Source organism: Lepidochelys olivacea (genome assembly GCF_965140295.1).
Source record: "Lepidochelys olivacea isolate rLepOli2 genome assembly, chromosome: 1".
Lineage (NCBI taxonomy): Eukaryota > Metazoa > Chordata > Testudines > Cheloniidae > Lepidochelys > Lepidochelys olivacea.
Window position 1 is genome coordinate 144595969 of NC_140411.1, and position 19821 is coordinate 144615789.

The 19821-nt window shown below is 41.3% G+C and overlaps 1 protein-coding gene across 4 annotated transcripts in view; it reads left to right on the forward strand.

The window, feature by feature from the left end:
- PTCHD1 (patched domain containing 1) overlaps positions 1 to 19090 on the forward strand; it is a 46697-nt gene extending 27607 nt beyond the window's left edge. For all 4 annotated transcript variants that reach the window (XM_084617417.1, XM_084617418.1, XM_084617420.1 and 1 more), the window contains one exon: positions 17371 to 19090. In XM_084617417.1, the coding sequence (XP_084473543.1) occupies positions 17371 to 19025 (1655 nt within the window). In that variant the 3' untranslated portion in view covers positions 19026 to 19090. The remainder of the gene's footprint in view (positions 1 to 17370) is intronic.
- Positions 19091 to 19821: the final 731 nt, after the last annotated feature.

Here is a 19821-nt window from a genome sequence, read left to right on the forward strand (position 1 = left end):
TACCAGAGCGGGGAGCAGGCCCATCTCTCTCTCAACCTGATGTAGTCCAAGGATGCAGTATATGACAAAGGCCCAAAAGGAGAAGCATAGAAAATTATTTATTTAGGAAACATGCATAAATGCTGTGGGGTTCCTTCCTTTAGTGTAAATAACTTCAGTCATAACATCAGTTTCATGATCCTGTTGTAAATAATTTTCAAAAATAAAATGTCAGTTTTCAGCATAACAGCCGTGTTAGTCTGTATTTGCAAAAAGAAAAGGAGTACTTGTGGCACCTTAGAGACTAACCAATTTATTTGAGCATAAGCTTTCGTGAGCTACAGCTCACTTAGTGTACACTGTAGCTCACGAAAGCTTATGCTCAAATAAATTGGTTAGTCTCTAAGATGCCACAAGTACTCCTTTTCTTTTTTCAAAAATAAAATGAGACACCAAATTTGTATGGAATATAACTCATTTTGGACCTAAAGTGAATGACATTTCTCAAAATGAGAGACAACTGTGAGGTATGTGTAGGCCTGTCATCTTTGGGCAATCGGACAGGGTGCTGGGAGGGACAAAGGAAGAGAATCTGTGACTAGGCCTGTTGGGGCAAGGGTGACAGTGTAGGGACAGAGGTCCATGGCAGGTTCGGGGAGTTGCCTATAAATTTGGACATTTCAACTAAGTATCCAAGATAATCTCTAAACCTGAGATTTCCCCATCACTAAATTTACTCTGTCTCCTATTTTTATGAAGTTTTTCAATGTTATGGGCAGTTTACTGTATGGTTTTCTATGTTAATCTGTTCTATTCATTATCCTGGATGCAGGGCAAAAAGTATTTAAAGGGATAAAATTAGTGCATTATTGAATTATATTGGTTTCAGTTTTATTAGGCAGATGGGGAAATTGGAAGCGTTTAAACTACTCCATATTCCAGTAGACCATGGATGCAAAAAAGAAAAAACATAACCCAGAATCAAAGATGCTTTGGCTTCTGAATTCAGATCCAAAACCTAAGATTTTGCCCAAACTAAAATACACCCAGCCTCATTCCATCCTTTGGTAGTATTCCTGTGTACCATACCCAAACAGTGGTATTTGGCTGTTGTGTTACACACAAAAATTATTTTTACATGGGCAGGTTGACACGGCCTCAGTTTTCTTTTTGATTGCTGTTGCTTCAATTTTATATATTTCATGTAAGGTCTGTCAAGAAAACTCATTTTATTCTCTGTTGAGAAGGTCAGCTCACAGTACCTTCTGCTCTTGCCTAACAGTTATTTTATTTAACTTTCATTTGCTAATCTCAAGTACTTTGAATATCAGTGGATAGAATAAAAGGACGAATCGGTAGTACTTTGCATATGGTGACATGACAGCAATGGGAATCTGTCTGGGAGGTCTGTCTTACTTTGTGCCTGCTGCCCTACGCCAGCTGCTGGCATTCATGCTGAAAGCTCTTCTCTCTTGATTAAACGTGGTTTGGCGCACCTGAATGCTAGGGAAACTTTCTCTGTTTGCTTTTGCTGTGTGTCTGCAGTACCAGTGTCCCCTTATGTTTCCTAGCAGCATGATTGAAGTCTCTCACATTCTATGCAACTCACCCCATTCCTCATGCAAGGTAAAGTATCCCTAGATATTCTGTGGTCCAAACCTCTGCACCATCCTCCATCCTCTGCAGCCACAGTATACTCCCCTCTTCTTCTCTGTATCCATAACAGGTGTGTGGTTAACCAAACAGAATGTTTCTCTTTCTGTTCCTTTCATGCTCTCTCCACAGCTAAGAACTCAGCCACAGTACTGTGTGTTGGAGGGGGTTTGCGCATTTTTCACACATTTCAATGTGAAAGACCACCCAGTGGCAGATTTTTGAGGGCACAAATGGCAGTTAGGCCCCCAGCTCCCATTGAATATCAACATGAGTTAGACCCCTGGCTGTCTTTTGTGTCCTTGAAGATCTCCCCTTTAACAATCCAAAAGTTTGTTTTGAAGTGTAGACCAGTATTTATTAGTGATCAGCAAATCTCCAAAAAACTTTAAGAACAGATTCAGTTCAGAGAAGCATATAAAAAGTTTGGATCGTCATACATAAATAAATAACCAGCCAGCTAAAAGCACATAGCTAAAGAGCAGCACAAATCTTTTTCAATGTGCTAAAAGAAACATATGATCTGACATTTCAGCCTCAGCCAGTTCTCTCTCAGAGTGAGTGGAGTAATCCACAAGTTGAAATAGAATTGACATTCTGACGTTTAAACACCAAAACAAGCCTTTGACATGGAAGCGTATTGGATTATTTTCTTAAGACAAATATTTGAACTGTAGGAAAAAGTGGTTTTCTCAAACGGTTTTCTGCTACCAGATTAAATATTCAATTTAAATAAAAACAGATTTTGAACCATATTTTGCCTTGCTTATCTCTGCTTCTCAAAATAAACTTGTCTCTTAGATGTTTTTCTATTTATAAAATGTGCTGACATTTTGCTGTCACAATAACAAACACAAACATTGCATTGGATCAGTATCCAAAAATGAACGCTGCAAAAGAAACAGTTCCAACCCACATTAAAAATATCATCCTCTGAACTCCCAGTCTACCCAACCAGGTCTCTTGACTCCATTAAAGTCAATGGGACTACACAAAGGGCATAAAGTTAGCCATGTGCAAATGTCTTTGCTGGATCGGGTCATAATTCCTATACAAGCTCCACATGTAGAGCTTTTGTCCATTTATTTTAATTGGATTTGGTATGCTGCATCATACGCTGATTGGGAAACATAATATATGGATAGAGATTTTTTTGAAAGTGGACATGATTAAAATATGTTGTGTTCAAAGTTTAATGATTAAAACATAAAATAGAATCTATCAGATTATAGGTTTCTAGTGTTATTGCTCATGATCATATTAAAACTAGGAAGAGAGATTGTGACTAGATCATTGAAAAAAAAAGAACTAGTTAAATTCATGGAGGATTGTTCCATCGATGGCTATTAGCCAAGATGGTCAGGGATGTAATCCCACGCTCAGATGACCCTACACCTCTGACTGCCAGAAACCAGGAGGGGAAGATAGGGTGAGTCTCGCCAAAGTTGCCCAGTTTTCTACTCTCCCCCTGAAGCTGTGGTACTGGCCGCTGGAGACTGGATACTGAGCTAGATGGACCAACGGTCTGACCCAGGATGGCTATTCTTATTTCACTCCAGTACTTTACACGTACTTCTCCTTTTCCATATTCCTCTATCTGTTATATAGATCAGGGTAGAGAGACAATGGAGATGAAGTATACATATCTTATGTGCATGTGTTTGTACATACTAAGGACTTACATCTAGACAGTAATTCTGGTTTGAATGGTACTACAGATAACATAGTTTGTTCTTTTTATAGCCATTCCTAAAGTGTATGTCCATTGTTATTTGTCTGTCATGATAAAATACTATTATTTATATTATAGTAATTTATATAAATATTTTCATTTTTAGCTTTAGAAAACTGACACCACTCACCCTGGTTTATTATTCTGTGATAGGAAATATTGGGGAAGAGTTGCATTTGCTAGAGCCCTCTTTGTGCAAGTTTGGGAGAGTAGAAATCAAAAAGGGTATGGCCTGACCAATATTAAGTGTTCCATCCCAGAACAGATAGTTGGCCCTATGCCGCCTTTCCAAAAAGGTGCATTCTTCAGCAACGTAGGATGGGTGAAATATTCTGTGTCTACTGTGGAACACCCAAATGACCGAGGATGAAATTCACCCCGGGCAGAGGGCCCACACAAGTCCTATTCACCACCTAAATGCCATATCAAGTATTTTGAGGGCTTGTGTGGGTCCTAAGTGATACATAAGGCTTGTGCTAGTGAATTTCACCGTGAATGTGCAAGATAAAGTAGTGTATCAAGCAGTTTGACTAATGGCACATGCATGTCTGTTCCAAAGATCCAAATACTATAAGGTGAGTGCACAACTGGTTGAAAGACCATTCTCAAAGAGTAGTTATCTCTCACTGTCATACTGGGAGGGTATATCTAGTGGGGCTGCACATGGCTCAGTCCTGGGTCCGGTACTATTCAATATTTTCATTTATGACTTGGATAATGGAATGGAGAGTAGGTTTATAAAAAATTGTAGATGATGCCAAGCTTGCAGGGGTTGCAAGCACTTTGGAGGACAGGATTAGAATTAAAAATGACCTTAAACTGGAGAATTGGTCTGAAATCAACAAGATAAAGATAAGTGCAAAGTACTGCACTTAGGAAGGAAAAAAATCAAATGCACAACTACAAAATGGAGAATAACTGGATAGCGGTAGTACTGCTAAAAGGGAGGGGGGGCTATAATGGAGCAAAACTGAATATGAGTCAACAGTGTGATGCAATTGCGAAAAAGGCTAATATTCTGGGGTGCATTAACAGGAGTTATCCCACTCTACTCAGTACCAGTGAAGCCTCAGCTGGAGTACTGTGTCCGGTTCTGTGTGCACACTTTAGGAAACATGTGGACAAACTGGAGAGAGTTCTGAGGAGAGCAACAAAAATGATTAAAAGGTTCAGAAAACCTGAGCTAGAGCAAAGGCTACAAAAAACTGGACAGTTTAGTCCTGAGAAAAGACAACTGAGGGGGGACCTGATAACAGTCTCCAATATGTTAAAGGCTGATATAAAAAGAAGAGTGGTCAGTTGTTCTCCTTGTCCACTGAAGGTAGGACAAGAAGTAATGGGCTTAATCTGCAGTAAGGAGATTTAGGTTAGGTATTAGGACAAACTTTCTAACTATAAGGGTAATTAACCTCTGGAATAAGCTTCCAAAGTAGGTTGTGGAATCCCCATCATTGGAGGTTTTTAAGAACAGATTAGACAAACACCTGTCAGGGATGGTCTAGATTTATTTGATCCTGCCTCAGTGCTGGACTTGATGCCTTCTTTTGGTCCCTGCCAGCCCTACATGTCTATGATTTTATTATATTCTTCCTTGAGGTCCACAGACCCAGAAGAATGTTGTCCTCTAAGAAGAGCAAGCTATTGTACATTTGCTATAGTTTTCCTTATCAGCATGCATTGATCATGTTTGTACATGACAACTTTTACCTCTCACCAGTGTTCCTCTCTCAGTGCAACTAATTAACTGTGTGTAAATGCTGCAACATAGTCAACACAATCGCTACACAGGTGGACATTGTTAAACATTTCAATCTCTATTCCTTTTCTCCCAAATGGATCCCATATAGGACTCAGACAGACAATGTATCTGGAAACAAGGAGCCAGATTCTTAGTTCATGTAAATGAAAATCTGGCCAATGCACTCTAATTTTTGATCCATAGAATAAACCAATGAATGAACCCTAAACTGGGATGGATATGGGCATACCTGGGTTTGTGACTATGATAATGATAAAAGAGTAGAGTTATGAGCTTCTGTCAGGAAGGCAGCCATGTTTCAGACTTGGACAGCAGATAAGGTAGTATATGGTTTGCTGCCATCTGCAGTGTGGACATAAATGTTGTAGAGTGCTACCCAGGCCAGTAAACAGTTACAAACTCAGTAAAAAATGATAGTGTAAATTAACTGTGGTTCTAGTTCAATCAGCTTCTTTGAATTTTATTTTTCTCGTCAGGAAGATTTTATCTAAACTGTGTGCTCACTCTTTTGCTCTATGTGCATGTTCATGAACATTTTGAGACTGCTATTCACTGGTGTGTTTTAAGTTCCAACCATATTTGAAGGGAGAGGTCACACCTGGCAAGTCAGATAAGATTTTTACTTTGTCTTTGATTGGCTGTTCTTAACCCTGGTGATCAGGAAGGCCAGCAGTGGCCTTTTCACTTAGCTTCACAGACGGTGGAGCTGGGTTTTAGGTGAGCTGTCTGATCCTGCTGGAAAAATTATGGAGCGAATCATCCCAGGCTCTTTGTCTAATTCTGGAATGCAGTCACGTAGCTGAGCAGAGCACAGTTTTATTTTTTATTCTATCAGCTAGTGGAATCTAGTGTGTCTTCATTATATCATATACTATTACCTTTCTAGTTTTGTAAAAGAAAATTCCCTGGGCCTGATTCTGATATCCCTTACCTAGGTTAGCTCTTTTGACTTCAGTGGAATTATTTTGGATTTACACGGATGTAAGTGAGATCAGAATCAGGCCACCTGAATCCATGTGCAGCAGTTTCCCACACATGCATAAACCTTGCATCAACATCCATATCTAGTCCCTGTGACTGATTATCCCAGGAAGACAGTAGCCCAGATTAGCTCATTATTATTCTTAGTCTTTAATGCAGAGGTCAATCATTATTAATGTTTTGTGTACAAGTGTGCTAAGATGGGGCAAATAAAACTAATTATTCATAAAATCATGGGTGGAGTTTGGGGGGCAGGGTGGGGCATTGCACCCCCAAAACTGCAAGCATCAGGCAGGCAGCCTGAGTGTGCAATGAGTTCTGCAGAGGAGACAGGAGACTTCTCCCAGCTTGGGCCCCTGTGAGGCAGGGAGTCAGAATTTTGTTTATAAACAGTATCAGAGGGGTAGCTGTGTTAGTCTGTATCCACAAAAACAATGAGGAGTCTGGTGGCCCCTTAAAGGCTAACAGATTTATTTGGACATAATCTTTCATGGGTAAAAACCCCACTTCTTCAGGTGCAGGGAGTGAAAATTACAGATACAGGCATAAATATATTAGCACAAGAAGAGAAGGGAGTTACCTTACAAGTGGAGACCCAGTGTTGACAGGGCCAATTCAGTCAGGGTGGATGTGGTCCACTCCCAATAATTGATGAGGAGGTGTCAATACCAAGAGAGGGAAAATTGCCCTTGTAGTGAGCCAGCCACTCCCAGTCCCTATTCAAGCCCAAATTAACGGTGTAAAGTTTGCAAATGAATTGTAGCTCAGCAGTTTCTCTTTGCAGTCTGCTTTTAATTTTTTTTGTTGAAGGATGTGTACTTTTAAATCTGTTATTGAGTGTCCAGGGAAATTGAAGTGTTCTCCTACTGGCTTTTGTATGTTGCCATTCCTGATGTCCGATTTGTGTCCATTTATTCTTTTATGTAGAGACTGTCCGGTTTGGCCTATGTACATGGCAGAGGGGCATTGCTGGCACATGATGGCTTATAGCACATTGGTAGATGTGCAGGTGAATGAGCCTCTGATGGTGTGGCTGATGTGGTTGGGTCCTATGGTGGTGTTGCTAGAGTAGATATGGGGACAGAGTAGGCAACGGGGTTTGTTATAGGGATTGGTTCCTGGGTTAGTGTTTCTGCGGTGTGGTGTGTGTTTGCTGGTGAGTATTTGCTTCAGGTTGGGGGGCTGTCTGTAAGCGAGGACTGGCCTGCCTCTCAAGGTCTGGGAGAGTGAGAGATCGTTTTCCAGGATAGGTTGTAGGTCGTTGATAATGTGCTGGAGAGGTTTTAGCTGGGGGCTGTACATGATGACCAGGGGTGTTCTGTTGTTTTCCTTGTTGGGCCTGTCCCGTAGTAGGTGACTTCTGGGTACCCCTCTCGCTCTGTCAATCTGTTTCCTCACTTTCCCAGGTGGGTATTGTAGTTTAAGAATGCTTGATAAAGATCTTGTAGGTGTTTGTCTCTATCTGAGGGATGGGAGCAAATACAGTTGTATCTTATTGGCTGTAGACAATGGATTGTGTGATGTGTCCTGGGTGGAAGCTGGAGGCATGTAGGTAAGTATAGTGGTCAGTTGGTTTCCAGTATAGGGTCAGTAGGTTTCTGGTATAGCCAGTAGGAGAACACTTCAATCTCCCTGGACATTCAATAACAGATTTAAAAGTAAACATCCTTGAACAACAACAAAACTAAAAAACAGACTGCAGAGAGAAACTACAGAGCTACAATTCATTTGCAAATTTAACACCATTAATTTGGGCTTGAATAGGGGCTGGGAGTGGCTGGCTCACTACAGAAGCAGTTTTCCCTCTCTTGGTATTGACACCTCCTCATCAATTATTGGGAGTGCACCACATCCACCCTGACTGAATTGGCCTTGTCAACACTGGGTCTCCACTTGTAAGGTAACTCCTTTCTCTTCATGTACCAATATATTTATACCTGTATCTGTAATTTTCACTCCATGCATCTGAAGAAGTGGGTTTTTTACCCACAAAAGCTTAGTCTTTAAGGTGCCACCAGACTCCTTCTTGTTTATAAACAGAGTGATTAACAGGTAATTAAGATAAGAAAGGGCTGTTAGGGTGTTTCCTAAAGTTAAATGATCTGTTCCAAGCTTGATGAACTGCAAAAAGAAAGTAGCCTACATGATAGAAAGTAATTGTAGATTTTTCTACAATTATTTCAGTTGTTGGATTCAAGTAACAAAGTTACTAATTTTTTTTTAGATGATAACTGATTTTTTAGACAAAGGAAATGCAGTAGATATAATCTACCTGGAAGTTAGTAAGGCATTTGATACAGTTCCACGTGAGAATTTATTAGTTAAATTGGAGAAGATGGGGACTAATATGAGAACTGAAAGGTGGATAAGGAACTGGTTGAAGGGGAGACTCCAATGGGTCATACTGAAAGGTGAACTGTCAGGCTAAAGGAAGGTTACTAGTGGAGTTCTTCATCAGTCTTGGGACCAATCTTATTTAACATTTTTATTACTGACCTTGGCACAAAAAGTGGAAGTGTGCTAATAAAATTTGCGAATGACACAAAGTTGGGAGGTATTGCCAATGTGGAGGAGGACCAGAATATCATAGAAGAAGATCTGGATGACCTTGTAAACTGGAGTAGTAGAAATGGGATGATTCTTAATAGTGCAAAGGGCAAGGTCATGCATTTAGGGACTAACAACAAGAATTTTTGCTGTAAGCTGGGGACTTATCAGTTTGAAGTGACAGAGGAGGAGAAAGACGTGGGTGTACTTGTTGATCACAGGATGACTATGAGCTGTGAATGTGATGCAGCCGTGAAAAAGGCTAACATGGTCTGGGGTGCATCAGGCCAGGTATATCCAGTAGAGACAGGAAAGTGTTAGTACCATTGTGTAAGGCACTGGTGAGACCTCATCTGGAGCACTGTGTACAATTCTCATCTCCCATGTTTAAGAAAGATTAATTCAAACTGGAACAGGTGCAGAGAAGGGCTACTAAGATGATCTGAGGAATCGAAAACCTACCTCATGAGAAGAGACTCAAAGAGCTTGGCTTGTTTAGCCTACCCAATAGAAGGCTGAGGAGAGATATGATTGCTCTCTATAAATACATCAAAGTGATAAATACCAGGGAGGGAGAGGCATTATTTAAGTTAAGCACCAATGTGGACCTCAAAACAAATGGATATAAACTGGCCATCAACAAGTTTTAGCCTTGAAATTAGGTGAAGGTTTCTAACCATCAAAGGAGTGAAATTCTGGAGCAGCCTCCCAAGGGGAGCAGTGGGGGCAAAAAACCTAACTGGCTTCAAGACTGAGCTTGATAAGTTTATGGAGGGGGTGGTATGACAGGACTGCCTACAATGGTGTGTGGCCCATCAGCAACTGTAGCAAAAATCCTGTAGCAAAAAGCCCAATGTCTGTAGATGGGACACTAGATGGGGTGGTTTCTGAGTTACTACAGATAATTCTTTTCCAGGTATCTTCTTGGTGGATCTTGCCCACATGCTCAGGGTCTAACTGATCACCATATTTGGGGTTGGGAAGGAATATTCCCCTGGGTCAGACTGGCAGAAACCCTGATGGTTTTTCGCTTCCTCTGCAGCATGGGGCATGAGTCACTTGCAGGTTTAAATTAGTGTAAATGGTGAATTCTCTGTAACTTGAAGTCTTTAAATAAGGAGGTGAGGACTTCAGTAACTCAGCCAGAGGTTAGGGGTCTATTACAGGAATGGGTGGGTGAGGTTCTGTGGCCTGCAACATGCAGGAGGTCAGACTAGATAACCATGATGGTCCCTTCTGACTTTAGTAAGAGTATCTGAAAAAGAATATACATTACAATTTTAAACCTAACCAGTGTCCCATAAGTGACTTGCCACAAGATGTCAGAACATGTAAGTATTAGAACTGAGTAGGTCTAATATTTATTTAATTTTCTTTCTTGATATAGGAATTAAATATAGTGCTCCTGTCAGATAATTTCTAAGTTATTATCTGCAAAAAAAAAAAAAGAGAGAGAGAGAGAGTTTTCAGTTGCCTAAGTAGCCCCTGGAATCACAGTTAAAGTTCCCGCCCTCCCCCCAAAAAAATCTGAAATGGTGTCCCTGTGTGGTGGCACAGAATTTTTTTCCCTCCCCCTGCCCCGCCCCACCCATGCACGTCCCTGTTGGCTTGACTGGAGCCACCCTCCAAAATATAGAAGTCAAACTACACCTAAGCATAAAATGCTACCATGTGTAACAGACAGCCATGGAAGAGTAGAACATCCTCCTCCATCTTTAGCGGGTGTCGCACTTTCCAAGGATAGTAAACAAACACTTGAAACCAACACAGGGCAGTTCCACACCACAACGTACTGCTATATTCTATCTATGTGCCTGTAAAACTAAAGTTATGTCTATACTCGCGTTTTTGTCGGTAAAACTTTTGTCGGGCAGGGGTGTGAAAAAACACATGCACCCCCCGCCTGACAAATGTTTTACTGACAAAAGCACTGGTGTGGACAGCGCTATGTCAGCGGGAGACACTCTCCCACCAACATGGCTACCACTCCTCATTAGGGGTGGTTTAATTATGCCGGCAGGAGAGCTCTCTGCTGCTGGCATAGAGCGGCTACACGGGAGACCTTGCAGAAGCACAGGAGCAGGGGTACAGCTGTGCCGCTGTAAGGCTCGTAGTGCAGACATAGCCTTGTGAAAGGGAACTAATATTTGATTCCCAGTCTCTCTCCCTGTTTTCCTTTCCTTTAAATACATACATTGAATCTTTTTATGGGGGCTGTGAGAAAACCCACATAATTTTTGTATAAAATTAAAGAGAGCACATTGCATTCTTTAAACAAAGACAATCTAACAGCAGCTGTTATTTTAGGCTGGCAGTGTTGCCTAGTGGAGAGAGCACTGGACTGGGACTCAGGAGACCTGCCACGGGGCAATTCATTTCACTTCCCTGTGCCTCAGTCTCCGTGTTGTAAAATAAGGATAATGATACTGACCTCCTTGATAAAGTACTTTGAGACCCTGATGAAAAGTGCTGTGTAAGAGCGAGGTATTATTTATTACCTTATTTTCTAAAGACAAAGATGAGTGAGATAAAAACCCCAGGCTGCTGCAGAAAGTACAGTCGAAATGTGTACAGCCTGAATTCACAGAAGGGCTTAAGCACTGCAACACAGACATGCATACACGCTCCCTCCCTCAGCCATTTTGTGTGGAGTTAGGTATACTTGGACCACACCTACTGGATGGCGTCCCATTCGGTGAGAAAGGTGGGGCAACACCTGTCTTAACCTGATTTGAGGATCAAACTGGAGTTTAGGTGTGAGATACGTATTCTGGGATTCCTGCCTGAGGCAGAAATACTGCAGACATTTACGCACCGAGTGAGTTTAGGCACCTACAGGTTTAGGCAGCAGCTGTGTAGGGGTTTTGTGGATTGCAGTAGCACCTAAATCAGGGGTGACTCTCTGTGACTCTGGGCCTACTCTCTGAGCTGCTTTAATCAGTATTGCTGTGATGGATCTCGAGCAACAGCAAACATGACAAGGGGAATCCTGTGTCCCAAAGGACTGGCTCTTTAGTGCAACAAGAGGATTTTTGCCTGACTTTCTCCAGTGCTATTATTAGTTATTTGTATTATTGTGGTGCCTAAGAGCGCCAATCACAGACCAGGACCCCATTGTGCTAGGTTTTGTAGAAACACAGAACAGACAGTCCCTCGCTCTCATTTTTCCAATACCTCATTGTCATTCCTCCAACAACCTCATTTTCCCCTTCAGATCACACTCTCCAGCCTCCACAGCCCTGTCTTGGCTCTATCTCTACTCATCTTCCTATTACTGGTGCCAGCTAATGCCACCAGGTCCTGCACCATCATGTCTCACTTTTCCTCTCCACCCAGAGTGAATAAATATTTGAGAGCGTATTCACGGCTCATTTATTATTGCTATTTACACAAAAGATTGGTTAAAAAGAGTTGTGAATAGTGAACAAACTGGTATAAACAGAAAAGGGGACTCTGCCTGATGATACAGTTAAAGTCACCCAGCCAAGCAACAAAATCAATACCTTTTGATCTAGGTGACCAAGTGGAGGGTACACACAGTGAACTATGAATAGTAAGTAAATGTTTGTAGTGAACAGTTTGCTAATAACCCATTGGCTAAATGTGTTCGCACATTATTTACTGCACAATTGTGAAAAACAAATCAGTACAAATAATGTATTGGATAACTAATTAGCAGGAAAAGATTTAAAATAACAGGATTATTTATTTGCAAGGAATGATTTGATCACCTCTAGCTGATGGCTTATAGGACAGACATCATAACATTGAGAGAGAGAGGAGCAATAGAAGTCAAAAATAGATGGGCAGATGGTGGTAAAAATGGAGAACATGAAATCAGCATAACCATAGAAGGAAAGCCAAATTCGTACAAAATGCCTCCATACACTGGACAACAAGAGCTGATCTTTAACATGCTGTGCCTAATTACCATATGAAATTAAGGCCTGCTCCTTTCCATGGACTTCTGTGGGCACTGCATCAGGCCCTGCGTGTGACTGCATGTAAAAACTGTGACTTTGGGTTAGACAATTAAGGACACTTCGCAGACTTCCCATTTTGAAAATTAGGCCTTCACTACCCTTCACAAATATTGTATGTTACAGAGCATGGTTGAGAAATACACAAAATTCAAACCGAAAATACCAATCCATAATGTACGGAATGTATATAAGACAAAAAAAGTAACCCATAAAATAGGATGATATGCGAGGCAATCATTTTTTTCAGTTAGCTTTCTAGATTTTACGCATTTGAGCCTCACTCATTTACTTTAATCATTTTATTAATCCAGTTCCTTTTCAAGTTATCCTCCACAATTATGTAAAAGCAAAGTAGAAAAAGTATCCTAAAGTATTCTATTATTAAAATTTGTCCTTGTTGTAAATGGCAATCAGAAGCATAGGCGCAGAAATGAGGGGTATGTGGGTTGCTGCAGCATCCCCAGGTTTTATGAGTGGCCACGGGCCCCATGCCCAGGGCTCCACTCCCCGGCTTGTGTCCCTGGGTTCAGCCCCATGCCCCGCTCCCCAGCCACTGGCTCCACACATAAAACCTGGGGGTGCTTGCCATGCCTATGCCCTCCTCCCAGCCCTCTGTCTGCACTCCGCTCCCCAACCCCTCATCTGGGCTCGGGTCCTGGCCTCCGGCCCCACTCCCCAGCTGCTGGTCCTGTACCTGGGGCCCATGCCCAGGGCCCCACCCACCAGCCCCACTCCCTGGCCACTGGCCCTGTGCCTGCCTGGTCGCACCCCCCACTCTCAGGCCTCTGCTCCTGGGGCCCCACGCACCTGGCTCCATTCCTGGGGCCCCGCACAGCCGGGGCTCTGCTCTTGGCCCTGCACGTGGGGTCCCTGCTGCTGGCCCCTGCCTGGGGATCCACTCCTGCCCCCACACTCGCCCCCAGCTGTGGCCTCGGCCACCTTAATCCCTTAATCCTCTTGGTCCCCCCAGAGACACAGTCCTTCCCAGCCTCAACTCGGGGGGGGTGGCAGCACGGACAGGAGTAAGGGGGCTGGCTTTCAGCACCCCCTCTACTAAAAATGTTCCAGCGCCACTGATCAGAAGTCAGTCATCAGACATTACTATTATCCAAAACATACAAACAAAAATCAGACCTTGCATCATTTTTAACTATATCTAAATTTTGGTGTATTGTAAGGACTAAAGCCTTCCAAATTAATGCTTCTGTTTGAAATTGTTATGCAAGACCTTATTATTGCTGGAGCATTTTTTTTTAAAATGTGTTCAAACTAAAGCTCATGGTGAAAGTAATTTGTAATACGATGCTGCGTGGAATAGTCAGACATGCCTGTCTGCAGGACTTATGGGAACCATAAAGAGATTAAACCTCTCATTCCTTGCTTTGGCAAGTGATCCGTGACTTTTAAATAAAGGTCAATCTGTCTTTACAAAGAACACAGTGAAAGCAAGTTTAATAGTTTTCCCTACTGAACCTAGAACATAACTATTTAAAACATAATTAACAACGGGGTGTCAGTCGCTGATTGTACTTTTTCCTTTTTCTATGTCTGGGAAGTTTTGGCATCCCCAATTAGTTTTAATAGGGGGCACTGTACTAGCTATCAAATTGACAGTCTTGACCTGCCCTCCAGAAGCAGCTGTAAAACAATATTTGGACAAATTAAGATAAATGCCTCATTGGAAATATGACTAATGTTACAAAATGGATATTCATGTTTTATGCCATGATGTAGATTTTTTTTAATCTGATATGCATGAGGGCAAGCACTCTTACTGTAAATAAGAGACGCTGGAGAGAAAAGACACTAGTTACATTAACTCATTTTAGTTCCATATTTCAAATTTCTCTGTTGTTTAAAAGTATCTGTGAATAGTGATTTCATTGTTTTCCGTTATTACCAGAATGGACAGCCATGCCATCAGCTCAAAACTTAGATATGCTAATTCCTGCAACAAGGCCAGGGTTGTTATTATCAGTTTTGTGGATAATCTGATTATGTAAAGGGGGCTGACTATAAGAACTACTTAGGCAGGGGTGTCAAACATACAGCCCACAGGCCAGATCTAGCCAATGGTATGTATGTATGTGGCCTTCATGACACACACATGCTCAAGCATCGATTTATTTTTTAAGAAAATTTTCAGCGCTAATGGTGGCAGAGATAACCTTCCAAATGTAAACCAAATGTAATCAATGCAAAGATGTCTGCCCAAGTTTGCAGACAGTATGAAACAGTAGTGCAGAGATGGAATGCCTCGGACCCTGAATCAATTATTACAATCCAATTTACACTTCGATGCCCTCATTAAATACGTTTTAATCACTGAACATTGGTAGGGGAAGGAATGAGGATGAAGATGAGAGCAAAGCAAGCCTACTGGGTTGGGAATTGGGCGTTGCTGAAGAGAAGGAAATGCAGAGAAAAAAGCAGAGTAGACTCACAAAGGCAGGGAGGGGGAGAAACACAAAGAAAGCAGGAAGGGAAAGGAAGAAAAACAAAAGGGAGATACAGTGGCTGGCCCAAAGGGGAAGTCTTATCACTGAATGACAAATGCAACAAGAAGAAGAAATCATAACTAACTAAATTTTTAGGCCCAAATTCACAAAGGGAGTTAGGCACGAGTCACCTAAGCTAGCCAGTGGGAGATGCTGACAAGAGGGGAGTATACTAAACCCCACCCCGCTCAGAGTCAGGCACCTAAGTTTCCTGACTCTAGGAAGGAGGATCCCAGTTTGTGGCTCACCAGTGAGACAGTCACTTCTCTGCAGTCTGGACTTAGCACCGAAGTCAGTTTCTGAGAGAATGAGTTAGATCCTGCCCCACGCCACACAAAAGAGCCAGAGAAGGTGGTGTCACCACCACCCCATCTTATAACCTCTAGCTCAGTGGTTAGAGCACTCACCAGTGATGTGGGAGACCCATGTTCAGTTCATCCCTCTGCTGAGGGGGAGAAATGATTTGAACAGGGGTCTCTTAACCCTTTCAGGGTGGGGCTCTAACCACTGAGCTATGGGATATTCTGATGTGGGAATCTCTCCTGTTGAAGCTGTTCCACTGTGGATAAACACTTAAAGAGTCATTGGGTGAGAGAGTGTGAGCATGATTCTTCAGGTTAGTGGTCAGAGGACTCACCGGGGAGTGGGAGACCCAGTCCCACTGCTACAATAAATCCCACCCTTAGTTCCCACATAAAAACCATATTTTCATTTGATCTCTGTGCAAACTTCAAACTGAAACCAATGGGCATTCCACTACGAGAAGTATACAGTCCAGAATATGCACCCAGGCCCATAATTAGCTTAGAATTTAGCCTGGGGGAGGGCTCAATGAATTGTTAAAGGGGTGCAGAGACACTGTCAAATCATCCAAGCCTAGAACTAGTATCCCAGAAATCCTGAGTCTAAACACTGACGCCCCTTCAGGAGTCACTCTATCTCAGTTTTCCTAGATCAAATCAGTTTAGTACTTACATACTTCCCAGGAGTGTATTTTTAGAGTTGATTAGGTATCCATCAGCTGGCATTTTACAAACTTCAACTTATTTCTAAACATTATTTTTACAGAACTTTTCTCCTCTAAAATACGTCTAGTTGTGTCTCATAACTGTTCCCATCTGATAGCTCTTTGGTGATGTATGTAAACTGAATCTGTGTTCACAGTTTAGTTCTGCTGCAAATGAGTAGATGTCCACATCACCAAAACCATCATCACAATTGGTACCTTTGTTGGCAGGTCACAATAGAGAGACCAAGGATTTAATGGGCATATAGGACAAAAGAACCAGAGACACAGGGAAAGCCATGCATTTTGCCAATCCTATATTTGTTCTGTGGTTAAACAGAGGATTTCAGTCTCCAGGTCTTTCAGTTCAGCTCTTTCATGAACACTATATTTATTTTAAGAGGTAATTAAATAAATTACAACATTTAGGGTTTGTTGAAAAATTAAATGGATCTGCATTTAGTTTTGCAAACTGTGTAAGTATACACATTAAAGTAAGGAAAATAAAGCATTATGTAGTTTTGTACATATAAGCTTGTTATAATCCTCATTAATTCTGCTTTTGTAAAATTTATTCATGCTTTTTTGTTTGCTACATTTCTATGATTTATCTTTTTTTTAGCCAGAGGATGTGGCAAGGGACTGGGAAAGTCTGTGATTGATTCACCCAGCAAAACTCAACTCAGATACAGCATTCCTTCACTTTATTTTTTCCTAGTTTTTCAGCAAGAAGACCAAATAATGCCCAAGCTCATCCGGTTCCTAATCACTTGTTCTAATCACTAGTCAGATCTCACCACCTTAAAACATTACAAACTTATTGAATTTCAAAGCATCCTCCATCTCAGGCGCTCTTGAAAACTAAAACCAATGTCTGAGAAAAACAAGTATTTTACCTGGTTACCACCAACCCAGTAACACAGATGTGTGGAAACTCTAGTGAATTCTTTACAAAGACATTAGGCTTCCACATGTTGATCCTTACCAAAAATACATGATGAAAATACTTGGGTTTGCTAACGGCTTTTTTCATGATTAATGTGCTTCTGCAATTTACAAAATCTTAATATTTTTTATTCCACAAGACCTTTGCTACTTAAATTATAACTGGGGGCCAATTATAACTCCTTTGTGCCTTTTAGCATGTCCATGTTAAAATTTTTCCATGCTGTTTTGCCCTTCCTGACTAAAAAGATACAGACCTTAAACACTTGCTTTGTTCTTTATTCTAGGTCATGGGTTATATGGGACTTTTGAAATGTTGTCCTCCTGGAGGAAAACTAGAGAAGACCAACATGTTAAAGAGAGAACTGCAGCTGTGTTTGCAGACTCCATGCTCTCCTTTTCTCTCACCACTGCCATGTACCTGGTCACTTTTGGAATAGGTGCCAGTCCCTTCACTAACATTGAAGCAGCTAGGATTTTCTGCTGCAATTCCTGTATTGCAATTTTCTTCAACTACCTCTACGTACTCTCCTTTTATGGTTCCAGCCTGGTGTTTACTGGCTACATAGAAAACAACTACCAGCATAGTATCTTCTGCAGAAAGGTACCAAAGCCAGAGGTGTTGCAAGAGAAGCCTGCGTGGTATAGGTTTCTTCTGACAGCCAAATTCAGCGAGGACACAACCGATTCAGAGGAACCAAATACTTACGAAAGTCATCTTTTGGTGTGTTTCCTCAAACGCTATTACTGTGACTGGATAACAAACACTTATGTCAAGCCTTTTGTAGTTCTCTTTTACCTTGTTTATATTTCCTTTGCCTTAATGGGCTACCTGCAGGTCAATGAAGGGTCAGACCTTAGTAACATCGTAGCAACCGCGACACGAACCATTGAATACACTACTGCCCAGCAAAAGTATTTCAGTAACTACAGCCCAGTCATTGGGTTTTATATCTATGAGTCAATAGAATATTGGAACACAAGCGTTCAAGAAGATGTGCTAGAGTATACGAAAGGGTTTGTGAGGATATCTTGGTTTGAGAGCTATTTAAATTATCTAAGGAAACTCAACATATCTACTGGATTGCCCAAAAAGAATTTTACTGACATGTTGAGGAACTCATTCCTGAAAGCCCCCCAGTATGCCCATTTTTCAGAGGATATCATCTTTTCAAAGAAGTACAACAATGAAGTTGATGTAGTGGCTTCTAGGATGTTCTTGGTGGCTAAGACAATGGAAACCAAGAGAGAAGAACTTTATGATCTCCTGGAAACCTTGAGGAAACTCTCTCTCACATCCAAGGTGAAATTCATCGTTTTCAATCCATCATTTGTGTACATGGATCGTTATGCCTCCTCAGTGGGAGCCCCCTTACAAAACTCCTGCATCAGTGCTTTATTTCTGCTCTTCTTCTCGGCATTCCTGGTGGCAGACTCTCTAATCAATGTCTGGCTCACTCTAACTGTTGCCTCAGTCGAATTTGGAGTCATAGGTTTCATGACCTTGTGGAAAGTGGAACTGGACTGTATTTCTGTGTTGTGCTTAATTTATGGGATTAATTATACAATTGACAACTGTGCACCACTGTTATCAACCTTTATCCTGGGCAAAGATTTCACAAGAACTAAATGGGTAAAAAATGCCCTAGAAGTGCACGGGGTAGCTATTTTACAGAGCTACCTCTGCTATATTGTTGGTCTGATTCCTCTTGCAGCTGTGCCTTCAAATCTGACCCGTACACTGTTCAGGTGCTTGTTTTTAATAGCATTAGTCACCTTCTTTCACTGCTTTGCCATTTTACCTGTGATACTGACTTTTGTGCCACCATCCAAGAAAAAAAGGAAAGAGAAGAAGAATCCTGAAAACCGTGAGGAAATAGAGTGTGTCGAAATGGTGGATATGGATAGTACCCGAGTGGTTGACCAAATTACAACAGTTTGACTTGCTTGTTTGTTGTCTTTTCACAGTAGGTCTTATTGAGAGAAAAGAGATCATTATTGACTAAATATTGGATTTTTGATTTTTCTTTTCCTAAACTAAAACCAAGAATAGCCAAAATGGTGGGGGGGGAAGGGAAATTGTACATTAATTGGCCTCCATAACAAAGGTATTATTAGTGAAAGAATTTATACACACACACAAAGAGTGTGAATTTTAGTCCCTTGACGTAAGATCTAATAAGGGAAGATCGGTTACTAAGAACTGTTCTGCCATCTCTATACTGCAGATACAGCTATTATTATTGCTGAGCCCAATCAAATTGAAAGGTCAACTGTCAAGGCTGAAGTAACGCTCAGTGTTCATCCGGAGGTAAAGGCTTTACAAACTTTCTGCACAGCAATAATTCAGCTCAATGAGTCAGCTCTGATAGGTCTTAGCCATCACATTGAACTTTTCTTTTCTCTTTTCCTCGAATGAAAACAGTCGTGCAAGTTTGTATAACAGAAAGCAAATTTAACTAGGGAAGAAGGCTGTATGCAGCAACCAGACACTTTCAGAACAAATTTGTGTTACAAATCATTTTCTTTTCTAAAAATACAGTTATTTTAAAATGTAATTCATCCCCAAGAACATTTTTAAAGTCATGGTTTTTGTAGCTGTTCCTTTTTAAAAAAACAAAAACAAAAAATGTCAGTGACTCTGGTATGGTAGAAGATGTACAATTCTATTTTATGAATGACTTGCTACTAGTTAAACAAGGGATCTGCTTTACCAACTGTAGTTTTGTTAGTACTGT